General features: G+C 32.8%; 3 protein-coding genes and 1 long non-coding RNA gene across 7 annotated transcripts in view; 1 reads left to right on the top strand and 3 right to left on the bottom strand.

The window, feature by feature from the left end:
• Nucleotides 1–68: 68 nt before the first annotated feature.
• On the bottom strand, nt 69–1659 carry LOC106716045 (cytochrome c oxidase subunit 5A, mitochondrial). The gene is made up of 2 exons (XM_014509473.2): nt 1445–1659; nt 69–557 (listed from the first exon to the last, which is right to left on the bottom strand). The coding sequence occupies exons 1-2, from the start codon at nt 1579–1581 to the stop codon at nt 236–238; spliced, it is 459 nt and encodes a 152-aa protein (XP_014364959.1). The 5' UTR covers nt 1582–1659; the 3' UTR covers nt 69–235.
• A 630-nt stretch (nt 1660–2289) lies between these two features.
• On the bottom strand, nt 2290–4051 carry LOC106716043 (bifunctional arginine demethylase and lysyl-hydroxylase PSR). Its single transcript, XM_014509470.2, has 3 exons — nt 3887–4051; nt 2848–3551; nt 2290–2713 (listed from the first exon to the last, which is right to left on the bottom strand). Exons 1-3 carry the CDS (start codon nt 3957–3959, stop codon nt 2327–2329), a joined length of 1164 nt encoding a protein of 387 aa, XP_014364956.2. The 5' UTR covers nt 3960–4051; the 3' UTR covers nt 2290–2326.
• Nucleotides 4052–4500: 449 nt separating this feature from the next.
• The window catches only part of LOC106716077 (kinesin-like protein KIF2A), a 41452-nt gene continuing 33411 nt past the window's right edge, over nt 4501–12541 (top strand). Inside the window, exons 1-2 of one of the 4 annotated variants that reach the window (XM_045681916.1) lie at nt 4501–4540; nt 4819–4907. In XM_045681916.1, the coding sequence (XP_045537872.1) occupies nt 4847–4907 (61 nt within the window). In that variant the 5' untranslated portion in view covers nt 4501–4540; nt 4819–4846. Of the gene's footprint in view, nt 4541–4566; nt 4908–12541 lie in introns of those variants that run through there. The other 3 variants (XM_045681920.1, XM_045681923.1, XM_045681925.1) reach the window with 3 other exon arrangements.
• Nucleotides 8450–10255, bottom strand: LOC123721880. Its single transcript, XR_006756327.1, has 3 exons — nt 10193–10255; nt 8669–8817; nt 8450–8579 (listed from the first exon to the last, which is right to left on the bottom strand). It is a non-coding gene; the product is annotated as an uncharacterized LOC123721880 (long non-coding RNA).

Genomic DNA, 12541 nt, shown 5'->3' with positions numbered 1-12541 from the left:
TTATCTAAGAAGTATTGTTTTGTAAAGATTAAGGAGTGTAACATTTAAATAAAACAATAAGTTGTCTCCTCCTAATGTTTTAATACATCAGATAAAAGCTGGTTGATTATTAAATGATGAACCTAAGAAACATTTGCCAAGGCAAGTGTGTTTTGCACAATTTAATAAAATAAAGTTAAAGACAAATCTATAATACACATTCTTCTACAGCTTAACATGATAACCTCCGGTAGCCTTATACATCATAAACACTCTCCAGCGCTAATTCTGGTTTGTCATAGCCCAGTTCCTCTGGAGTCTCAATTCCAAGCTCTGTCAATGTTGGTTTGATTTCTTGAATGATGTAAGGGTAGATTTCATTCACTTTGGGTCCACATTTGTTTTTGCAAGCTTCAATGAACCTGACGGCCAAAGCATAATCATTCACTCTTCTGCAAGCGTGCAGAGCAGCCCTGATGATCTTAGGGTCTGGAACAAGGTCCATACCGCACAGGTCGTTCATGCCCTGGCGGATTTCCCAGCCGTCAATGTCTTTCCTGTTGAAGAAGGCTTCATATCTGGAACAAAACTTTAGGTTAATTGTTGCTGGATTGTTGACTTTAAAAATATATATTTATATCATAAAATTTTCTGGCATTGCCCAGTTTCAAGACTATTATGTATTTTTTCATTGAATAAATTCATGTATTACTAGTATAAGGAGACAACGCCTTGCTTATAAAACCAGAACTTACTGCATTACTTCACTATATGTGAAAAAAAAGAAAACCCTGCATTGCAGTAATTCTACTGCAATAGTCCTTTTCCTCTTTCAAGCTATCTCAATATATAAGTTATATTTATAAAAGAACATTATGCTAAATATGTTTAATTCCTTATTATGAGAAACAATATAAAAGTTATCTCAATTTAATGGCAGTTTAGTTGTATTTAATCAATTAGGTATTGTGGAAGTGTTATTGGGTCCAAGAATGATTTTTAGTGCCATGGTAATTGATATTGCAGAAATAATTTAGGCCTACAGAATAATATAGTAATTAATGTTATGTAACTGTGATAGTTTAGAAAGATAATTAAATAAATAATTTTGATTTAATATTACAATTTTTAAGACTTTTAACATTTACCAAACTCTTTTAATGTATTTTAAAATAACACCCAGTCACAGTAGCATGCATTTATTCTAACACGATTTGTTATTTTTATTTAATCAAACATATTTTGCGGAATGTGGATTTGATAGGTATTATAGATAAAGAAGCAGACGGTATTGATCGGCGTAAAGCATGTCTCACGTTTATCTTAAAATTACAAATTTACTTTACAATTTACCGGTACAATAGTTATGCAGGATTTCATTTGCGTTACGATAATTACAAATAAAATGATAGTGCCTATAGGATACGATTTTCAATTACATAACGTCAAAACTATGGGAGCTAACCTGTTATCAAATTCTTCATCGGATTCAACCGGACCATCGTGGGACCACCTCACTGGGATTGCAGCACTGGTCCTCACTGCCGGGATTATGGACCTTTTCAGGACGTTTATCAGAGATCCAGAGGCTGATTTCAGCATTTTGAATTGATGTGTTTCAGAGACTTTTAGGATAACAAATGGCTACCAACGACCATAGACTACAAGAATTTTCTACTCGCTGCTTTGGCAGATGTCAACGATCTTGTATTGCCACTCTAAAATAAAATATTTTTAAAACGTACTGCAATGGCTAAAATTTTTTTTAAGTTGTGCAAATAGATAAACCTTATAGACCAGTGATTGTCAAATTTATTTCTTTCACCGCCCCCTTTGAAAATCAATTATATTTCAGAGCCCCCTAATTTTTATTCAGCCCTAAAACTTAAAAACTACAATGTTTACTTTAATTAATTTGAATGCCCCCCATTTTTTGGACCCCTTATCGCCCCCTCCTATATTTCAAACGCCCCCAAGGGGGCGTTATCGCCCACTTTGGGAAACACTGTTATAGACAAACCTTGTGATTTACGTTACAATGAAAAGTTAGTTGCTGATATACATTAGAACATTTAGCTTATTTAGTCTTAAAGATAAAATAATTTTCCTAAACCTTTTCAGTGACGGAATACAAAAACAATTCGTTGTAATATTATTTATTTATTTGTGTTAACAAAAAATATATTGTTCACTATTCAGGAAACAACAATTAGTATAACTTAAATAATTACACTAGTAATACAAAATGGGCAGGCTTACTTAATATGTGACAATATTTCATTACATTACTTCAAAAAAAATTTGGTGCAATTAATAATTACTTCATTGTTTTTGTTTAGTTTCCAGTTTAAACTTTCCTTTTTCTTTTCTTTTTGTGAGCTGTAATGCTTTCTTGTCCACTGTCCTCCTCGCTGGAGCTATTAGAAGAACTACTGTCACTGTCACTGCTAGAGGAGCTGCTGTTAGAGGAACTGTCAGATGCAACCCCAGTGCTCTGGTTCAAGTCCATACTGCTTGCAACTTTGTAAAGATTGGGCTCTTTGCTCTCGAGGGTCTTGATCCACTTCTTTGACAACTTGGGGCGTCCACGGACGGTCTTGTGCCATACAACAGGGAAGTTGGTGCGACTGCAAAAGTTTTGTGTCACAGCCACAGTATCATCCAGATTGAGAACAACATGCCACCACCCTCCCGGCACAAATACTGTTTCACCTGGCTTTTGGAGTATTTCCACCTAAAAATATTTGATAACATTATACATGAATGACATCTTTATCACAAATCTCAACAATGAGCAAGTAAAAGTTAAAATTAAGGATTTTGTATATTTGTTATTTAAAAACTAAATGAGGTAGAAGAACAACATACAGGTTTATACTCTTTAGGCCATGTGTCCAATTGAGTTTTAGGATAAATCAACTTAAACCAAGTGATAGCTTCATCCCTCTGCTTGCCACCCATTGCCCCAGTGACCTTGATCATTTCTCTTGGTGTTTGTGTAGGGAACAGACACCATCTTTTGTGACCAAACACCAAGGCATTCCAAGCACTTGTGCCTAATGGATCTATGTGAATCCCAGTCCCAGACCTCTGAGGTCCCATTACAAACCAACGATAAGGTGGCCTTCTCTCTTCTCCACAATACTTAAACAGGTCATCTCTGAAATATTCCGGGATATCATAGTCCTCTAGAAGCTTTTTCCTTCTTGGATGTTCACCAAAACTACTATCAAAAATATAAAGTGGACTGTCATCAGTAGTTGTCCTCATGTATTCAACATAATACTTCATTTTCATCTTAACACTATAACCTTCATTGTCCTCCCCACATTTAAATTTCTGGTTACGATACTTCTTGGCGAGCCTGTCTAAAGTCCATTTATGGTTGGCTTTCCAATTAGTTTGTACATGGGTTATCACTACTGGCTTATAAATCTTTTCATATTTTTCTATAAATAATTCTTGTGGAACTTCATTAATATTTATTCGGTCCACATTGTCATTGCATTTAAGAAACTCTTCAAAATTTCCTGCATACTTTAAAGCTGTCCATTGGTGTTTGTCAACTAATTCTGTAACAGTTTAATAACATAGACATATGAGTGTCACGAAGCTTTTGAAATGTGACTTTATAGTAGTAAAAAATGTAAAAAACCACTCATTAAATTGTGAACATTTCTGGATATCGCGGGTGTAATGAGTTATAAGCATGGAGGTCGCTGCTCAAAAGGCGTGACAGAATACTTCTAGAAAATTCTCTATGCAGTTACCTTCTAACTTTATCGTCCGTTACCAGATAATCAATAATTAGTTTTTATAACAGATAACACGCTTTAAATATAAAATAGCAGAGAATAAGTGCAATTAAAAGCTAGCACATCGACATGGATTTTTATACTTCACTTACCGGGTCTAGCTTTCCTCTTAACCTCTTTGATACGTTTTTTTGCTTTATGTGATAGCTTTATTTCGCTATTCATAGTGGCGTTGTTTCTTATTTTACCCTTATATTGGAATTGTAAAACTTAATGCTAAAATTTGATTGATTACCACCTGTCATTTGTGATTGGCAATCCGATCATAGACAATCAAAGAATTTGGTAACACCAGTCGGAGTGAATTTGATGCCCTGGATACTGGGTATTTTCTTCATTTCATGGAATTTTGGCCCTATTGTGCTTTAATGATGTTTAAACACTTCAAGCTTGTATTAATATTTTTAACGAAAATTAAACTTAGTGGTAAATTTCATTGTTAAAAAATTTTAAACGTCTTCTTTTTGTGAAGTTGTTTATGATGTTGATTAAAATGAAATTTTAATAATACTTTGAAATATGTTTCCAAACTCGTTTATAAATATACAAATGTAAAAAAATTAGTTGCAGAAGTCAAGGTGCTTCTAATCCTTCATTTAGGATTTCTCTGCGAGGTGTATTCACGACCTCGTAATCGTAAAGGGGAAAGTGATGTAACGGTAATATGGCAATACAGTGTTTTTCGACGCATTGGAGTTCACACTGATAATTTTGGATTTTCGTACTTTAACCGAAATATTTTAAACGTTTGTAGTTTTTTTATTTCTTAAGTTGAGATTTAAATGGAACAATTTTCAAATCAATTGCTTTAAATCCGTATTAAAATTGAGTGGAATTGATTTGACTATTGTCTGGTAGTGAAATAAATTTCAAACGTTCCACTGTGAAGTGTGTAGCTAGCTCGATATAACTGTCAATCTGGGTGTAGAAATTTATTTGTAATTTTCACCGGTTCTCATGTGCAATTTTCGATTGTGTTAAACCATATTTTGACTATAATTTATTATAATATAATGTTATATAGTGTATGTGGTGCATAAAACGGTGCGAAAATGGATGACGGTACAGTAAATATCCAGTCCGGAATTAACATCAACATAAAAAGAACAGATGGTGAGTTCAATCACATTTTGAATTTATAGCAATTGCTTTGCACTTGCACAATATTTCTGCATCGTTATATTTTTTGCATTTCTGTGTAACATCATCGCAACCGTGTTTTAGTTTGTTGTCGGTAACTTTCAATAAACTAACCGGGATCGTATTATTAAAGATAAATAACCAAATCCTTGACGTATAAATTAATTAGCGATATCGGGATATTTAATACAAGATCCCTTTATTTTCAAATACGATTATTAAGTCAGTTCTCAAGCCATGTGATTTTCCACACCATATGATAAAGAAATATGAAACCAGTTGTTATAAATGTGAAAAAGTCATGGTTTAAACTATGTCAATATAAAGTATGAGTCAGTTTGTCATTCTAACATTTTGATAGATTATCAGGAAAATGAAATACAGTTGTTACAAGTAGTTTTATCTAATTGGAAAAATATTTGTTGAATAAATCTAATTTAAAAAGGTTTACTACATAGTAATCCTAAATAAATGTCAAAATCTGATTAATTTTATTTAATCAACGCTTTAGATAATTTCTTTTCAATTATCAAGACATTTATCTTCAATGTAATTCAGAATCCTTTCCTGACTTTAAGATATTGAATTAAATATTTTAATTTTAAATGTTTTTATCATTTAAGAAATTACTTTTTCTATTTTAAAAAATATAAATTTTAACCCATTAAAACTCATGAATTGAATATGTAATAATAAAGATAATGTGATTTAAATGCAAATAAATCAACTTTAAAAGTCACAAAATAGTAGTGAAAATATTATTTTAAAAATTAAATATATAAATAATGTTTTTTCAATCATAATCTTCTTATTTTAAATACATGTATTGTTGAAAGAACTGTATTTTTAAGCCCAATTGCCAACTAAAGACAACGAGTAAATGAAATATTGGTTATTGTATAATAAACCATTAAAAATTAAATTAAATAAAACTAAATTTCTGGCTTCACTATTTGTCTTAACGTTTAGATTCAATATTAACTCTGGAAAAAAAAAACTGTATTGGATGTGGTTGATAAATGAATTTAACCGTTACTACCAAACATTTTGTTAGATATGTCAATAAGTAGTGCAAGATGTAGTTAATAACTTAATTTGTAGAACATCAAGAATTGTTGGATTTATCTAACAAGGTATTAATTTAAAAGATGACCAAATATGTGATGTCAATAAGTTTTAGACCATTTAGAAACATTTCATCTTGCGGATTTTTTTTATTAATTATAGTACATGGTAAATGTCATATTGCATTGTTAAGTCTATTTTTATAAATTGTTTTTTTTTATAAAACAGTGAACTACAATTTTTAAGTAAAAAATATAACATCTTTATGCTTATACTGAGTGTATACGGAGAAAAAATTGAAAGCTACATTTAGCAATTATTTCTCACATACACATATTAATAAGAAGCAACTAGTATCGTACTTCTTACTAATCTTATAAATAGCGAATGTTTGGATGGATGGATTGATGTTTGTTTGAAAGTATCTCCGGAACAGCTTAACGAATCTTGATGAAATCTTGCATAGATGTAGATTGTAGAGCATAGTTTGGAAGAACACATAGGCTACTAACAAAGTCTTTTTTTAATTTTGCGCGGACGAAGTTGCAAGCGACAGCTAGTAATGTTATAAATAACAATTGACATTTTATTTAGTGCCAGTTAAAAGTATTTGTGGCACTTGTTCGGCGGCAGGTTGGGTCCGGCGAGGACGCGCCCCGGCCTTGCGCGACCCATGTACGGCTGTGCTCGTTGAGTACCACCAACCTTCAGTTTTAAATTTGCCAAAAACGGCCGAAAGTCTGTTGTAACAGTTTTCATTAGTGTCGCAACATGTTTCACTTCTCTTTTAATTTTGACTATGTTTCTATGTTTTCGAATTTGAATTATGTTTCTATTTTCTTTACTTAAAGGTATTACTACAGTAGAGACTTATCCTCATATAGCTAAAAGCTGAAGTTATCTGAGAACATGTTGTTCTTAAAATATATTTTAAAAACTATCCATCCATCCATCCATTCAGCCTCCCCCAAATATCGCCACAATGATCGGTCCTGTGCAACCGGCATTTTAAAAACTATAGAAACAGGAATACATAGTTTTTTTAGACGATGTTTTATTTTGTATGCCATCGATCCTATTCCGTGACGCGCCAGCCCCCATAACCTTGTATGTACATTTATTGGCACGCGCGCCACTTTATTGATGTCTTCCTGTACTACCAGCTCTCGCAAAACGCCGCGATCGACCTGACCTGCTACTAATATTCTTTAAAAGTTCCTGCATAAATAAAATAATATCTAAACAACCTTTAATGTAACCTTTTCAACATGCTTTCAACATGTTTATTGCTATACCGGACTGCGAGTTCATTTTAGTACGTGAAAATCATAATGTATTATAATTTAACGTGTTAATCGAATTTTTATATTGATGTCCAAAATTATATTTTACGTGGCAATTTGTACACATTGCTACTTCGCACTTCATTTGACTACATTTAGTTCTAAAAAATACTAATTTTGTACCGTAGATGTTGTAGTCACATTGCTTGTTCATGAATAGTGCCATTTTACGACGTGCTAATCTATAGTTCTTTATAAAGACGATATTGGGTCAAGTGTTGTCCACTTCAGTACTTCAATGCACTACTATGCGGGTCGGCTCTAAAATTCTGCGTATATATTTTGTTTACGAAGACGGATCTTGTCGGTTGTGGTTTAGGTAACTAACTAGTTAGTTGTTAAAACCAGTAAGCAAGGCATAAACGTCTAAAGTTCAGGTTCCTTGAACGTTTTTCAGAAGATTAAGTTTACAATGTGCAGAAGATACGAAATGCAATGCAATAATTTCATGCATATTAAAAAAAAATCGAGTTCTAAATACATTTAATAATGTTATTGCACATTTTTGCTACAATTTTATCAAAAGTTATCTTTCGACGATCTTCGATTATTTCAGCGTTCAAGCTGTGATTGGACTCAGTCTTTTGAAATAAGAACTTAATCTTTGCTTTTTGAATACATTTGTATTTTTAGTGAAGAAAATGTGTGGATCAAGTTGTTGAATAACTTGTAATGTCCGTGGTCAGGAAGACAAAGCGCTCTGCTGCCTTCGCGTCATCGTCTCGTTGTGGAGAAAGACGTCGCGTCGCCCACTCGCCAACTCTCGTCTGCGTTCATTGCTCGAGTAATTTGAGTTCATTAAATTAAATATTATATTACTTGTTTAATACGTTGCATCGGTTTTAATACTATTTATAAAATTAACGAACATGAATTGATACATTTTGATCAACCTACTATTTTGACTGTTTTCTCTGTGAAGGTTACTACGTCTTTTTCTCTGTAATCAAAAATTTCAGTTATGTTTAACACTTTACTGTAATTTTCTACATCATTCTACTTATTAATTATATTTCTTCTTTTTTAGGATATTCCATTATGATCAGCAAACTTTTTATTGTAACAATATCTTTTTAACCACAGTACCAAGGCATCTAACTTGATTACATCTCAGTATATGTTGAAGTGTGTCGGAGGCCGTCCTTGATAACGTCGCTCAATTGCTGTGAACTTTCTCCTTTGTGTCCGGATAACTTTTGTTGTGTGTAATGCAGAAGTATGCATGTTTTCGTATTATCTGAATGTGACAGTTAGTATTCAAAATATAGATTAATTTTATTACATGAATGAAAAACACGCAATGGAGTTAGTAAAGAACATACCTACTAATATATCGTAGAGTTGCGAGTTGCGATTGAGCACAAACAAGCAGTGGTTGCGAATGGCGAAGTTGATGCGTGAGTCATCGGAGAGCGGGTTCCCTCGCGCTGCGTCGCCTTCGCGCCTCAACTGGCCATTCCTTTGACGCTTTGAAACTGGAAAACAAATAACGGTTATTTTAACTCATAATAGAAGTCTATTGGCAAATGAAGCTATTAACGATACAAAGTGAATCAATAAATTAAACGAATGTTTGGATGGATGGGTGGATATTTGTTAGTTAGTATCTCGATAAAGGCTCAACGGATCTCGATGAAATTTGGCATGGATGTAGACCATAGTTTGGAAGAACATTTATGCTACTTATTAAGTTTTTTTAAATGTCTCGTGGACGGAGTCGCGGACGACAGCTAGTTATAAATGTATTTACACATACTTTGCGAGTCTAAGGACCTGTTTGTACTTAAGTATTCCTTTTGGTAGAAAAATTTATGAAAAGTGTTCAAAGATTTTTTTTATCACAGTACAGCGATGGTTTATAGAAAACATTTAATAGAATATTTGCATCTAGGTGCAAGTGTAGGCTAGGAAACCGTCGCCTACATACATGTGACGACACAAGTACCAGATTGACCGGTTTAGATCGCGTTATTAAGGCAAGCGACACTTCTATATTATTGCTACCTCATTTGATTGCATCAATGTACTCTTAAGAAGTGCGTGGGTTATATAATTTTAATGTAGTATTATATACCAACAACAGACTAACATGTAAATGGGAAATAAATAGTCGGACAGGTTCGACGACGTCAACCTATTTTCTTAGAGTTATATATTTGAAAAGTGGCTGGTAATATTATGTAGTAAAGAGTAAAACCATGTCAAGAATATGATCAATTTGTTTGTAAGTGGCCTTGCAGATTGCATCTCGTTTCCTTTGCAATATATTAGAGCACGTCATAACGTGATGCATTGTATGACTGTTTACTTAAGCCGTGAGATGTGCGGTGACCATATATATGTGTCCTAAATTGGAATTTGACCGATGACAGAATTATGCAAGTGTTTTAAAATGCTTTATGCTTGTACAATAATTTGGTTAAAGGCTAAAAATTTAATATACGTATTGTGCAATTTTATTTGACTAATAGGGATATTATTTAATATATAATCTTGATCTCCCTGGCCTTATCTATATATATTAAAGAAAGTCGTGTTAGTTACACAATTTATAACTCAAGAACGGCTGAATCGATTTGACTGAAAATTGGTGGGCAGGTAGCTTAGAACCAGGAAAAGGACAAAGGATAATTTTGACCCCGTTTTTTTTATTATTTTTTATTCCGCGCGGACGGAGTCGCGGGTAAAAGCTAGTTTAATATATAATAGGGATACTATAAACAACATCATCATATACGTTTTCTACATCACCAAAACTACACAAACTATTAAGATCATAGAAACATTAAACAAAAAATTATATAAGAACTTTTTGTGGTTAATATATTTAAGTAGATAATGGGTGGTTACTTTAAGATAGACTGCAATAACACCGCACTGTTCAAAGAAATCCCCACAAATAAAGGTTTCCTGTTTAGTGGTAAAGTAAGATCTGATTCATTTTTTATCGTTGATTATATTATCCTACGCTGATAAGAACTCGATGTGTTGACGCAAAAATATTAATAAATTGTACATGAACGAAACGTATTATTTTTATCGACGTAATAAATGATAACATTTCAAATTCATGTCGGAGTCCGGGAATATACTTTAGTTTATCTTATGTTAGTTTCAGTAAATGTATTCGGTCATAAGTCTAGAAAATCTGCAATCTGGAATATTCTAGTTCTGTCTTTCACATATTTGCCAAATTTGTTTACTCCATATTCAGTGTTATTGTCGACTATTTCGTAGCCAAGTGATGTTATTATTTTCTTTTATCATTATGAGTAATAATTTCTACGTCTACAAAGGTTTATGTAAAAAGTATGTTTATGTAAAAATAACCGCTGGTAAATGTTCTTTGTTACGGATGTTTGTACTCAATGGTAATTAGCTAATTAGCTAACGTAAAGTAGACCGATTCATGGTCACCTGCATAATCGAACTCTTTAAACCATCTTCAATCTTACTTCTATGTTTTGATGGATGGATGTATGTTACAATGTAACTCCAATACGGCTATACGGATCTGGTTTAAATTTAAAAAAAAAACAGAGTCTGGAATAGCCTATAGGTTAACTTGTAATTTTTTAAATCCACGTTGACGAAGTTGTGGGTGAGAACGTGTTCTCTTGTAATATTCTAATTTTATTGTTTTATTAACTGTCGTCCGCGAGTCCGTCCGCGTGGAGTAAAAAAAACTTAATTATTCCAGACTATAATTTTCATCTATGCCAAATTTCAGCGAGATTCATGCAGTCGTTCTGGAGATACCTTCTAATAAATATCCATACAACCAAACATTTGCATTTATAATATTAGTAATATTAAACGGATTTCTTTTCGAGTTTTCCTTAACCGTGTTATTTACACCATTATACCATTTTAGTTCAATTAATGTGCACCGTGTTTGTGTTATGACGATGTTCCGATCACAAATAGTCATGCGGCGACTTTCGATTTTATATGTGATGTCATCGGGCGACGCGTAGGTGCCTGTGTGCCTAACAAATAATTAGCAAACAACTTGTGCAATAACAAGATTTAGTATCGATTATGATGGAAGGAACGGGTGCTAGCTGTCTTTAACACGTTAGCTTCGTTAAGTTTAACAAGCTAACTTCATTACCAGTTCAAACAATATTTATTTATTTTATTTATTTTATTATTTAATATTGATTTTTATATCACAACAAAAAAAATGGGACCCATCTGCAAGCACTTCCTTTCGATAAAAATATTTTTTATCAAAATCGGACCAACAGCGTCGGTAGTTTCGCGGTAAAAAAAACACAGTCGAATTGATAACCTCCTTCTTTTTGAAGTCGGCTATTTAGCCTATTTAGTACATTTATACTGAACTTTTCTCTGTCTGCTTTACGAAAATCCAGTGTGTTTCATGAGAAAGTTATTCAATTGATAAGGTTTGATGTGATACTTTTCTCTTTAGAATACTTGAAGTGCGTCGAAAGTGGCATCACCTTATTGTTATAATGCACAAACCTATACAATCAATTAGAACATGCTGATCGCACGCTAATGGAATGTTATAAGTCTTATGAAATCATTTTAGCAACTATTTGATAGATAGATGTAAATAACTTACGCAAAATTAACACCATTAACTGTATTTAGTAAGACAGTTCGGAAAGTAGATAAATAAGATTTTATGTAAACTGAATTGTAATATTTTTTTAGTCGGACGGCTGTCGTAAGTAGTTTTAGTGCTGACTATTTCAAATATTTACAATATCACAAGGTATTTATGTAAATAATACATCTAAATAATAAAAAAAAATAGCATATTTTCAACCGACACGAGTTCTTTCGAAAACCGATACCAATGTTACGAACGTTACCGCGAATTTCCATTGTTAAGACACCTGTACAAAAATGTATCTTATTCGCTGATTTTCAAAGAGTGTGAAAGAGATCGCAATATGATTTTGTAAGGGCATATGTTACAGCAGTGAAAACTTACTGTTAAAGTGTTAAAAATTAATTTGAACTAGTATGTGCCTGCAAAACACAAGTTACCTATATGTAATCTTACTAATATTATAAATGCGGTAGTTTAGATGGATGGATGCTTGTTAGAAGGTAACTCCAGAACGGATCAACGGATCTTGATAAAACTTGGCACAGATGCAGCTCATAGTCTGGAAGAACACAGACTACTTACTGAGTTTTTAACTCTGTACGGATGGATTCTCT

The sequence above is a fragment of the Papilio machaon genome, chromosome 2 (genome assembly GCF_912999745.1).
Source record: "Papilio machaon chromosome 2, ilPapMach1.1, whole genome shotgun sequence".
In the NCBI taxonomy this organism is placed as follows: Eukaryota; Metazoa; Arthropoda; class Insecta; order Lepidoptera; family Papilionidae; genus Papilio; species Papilio machaon.
This window is presented reverse-complemented; position numbering and strand designations above follow the sequence as displayed.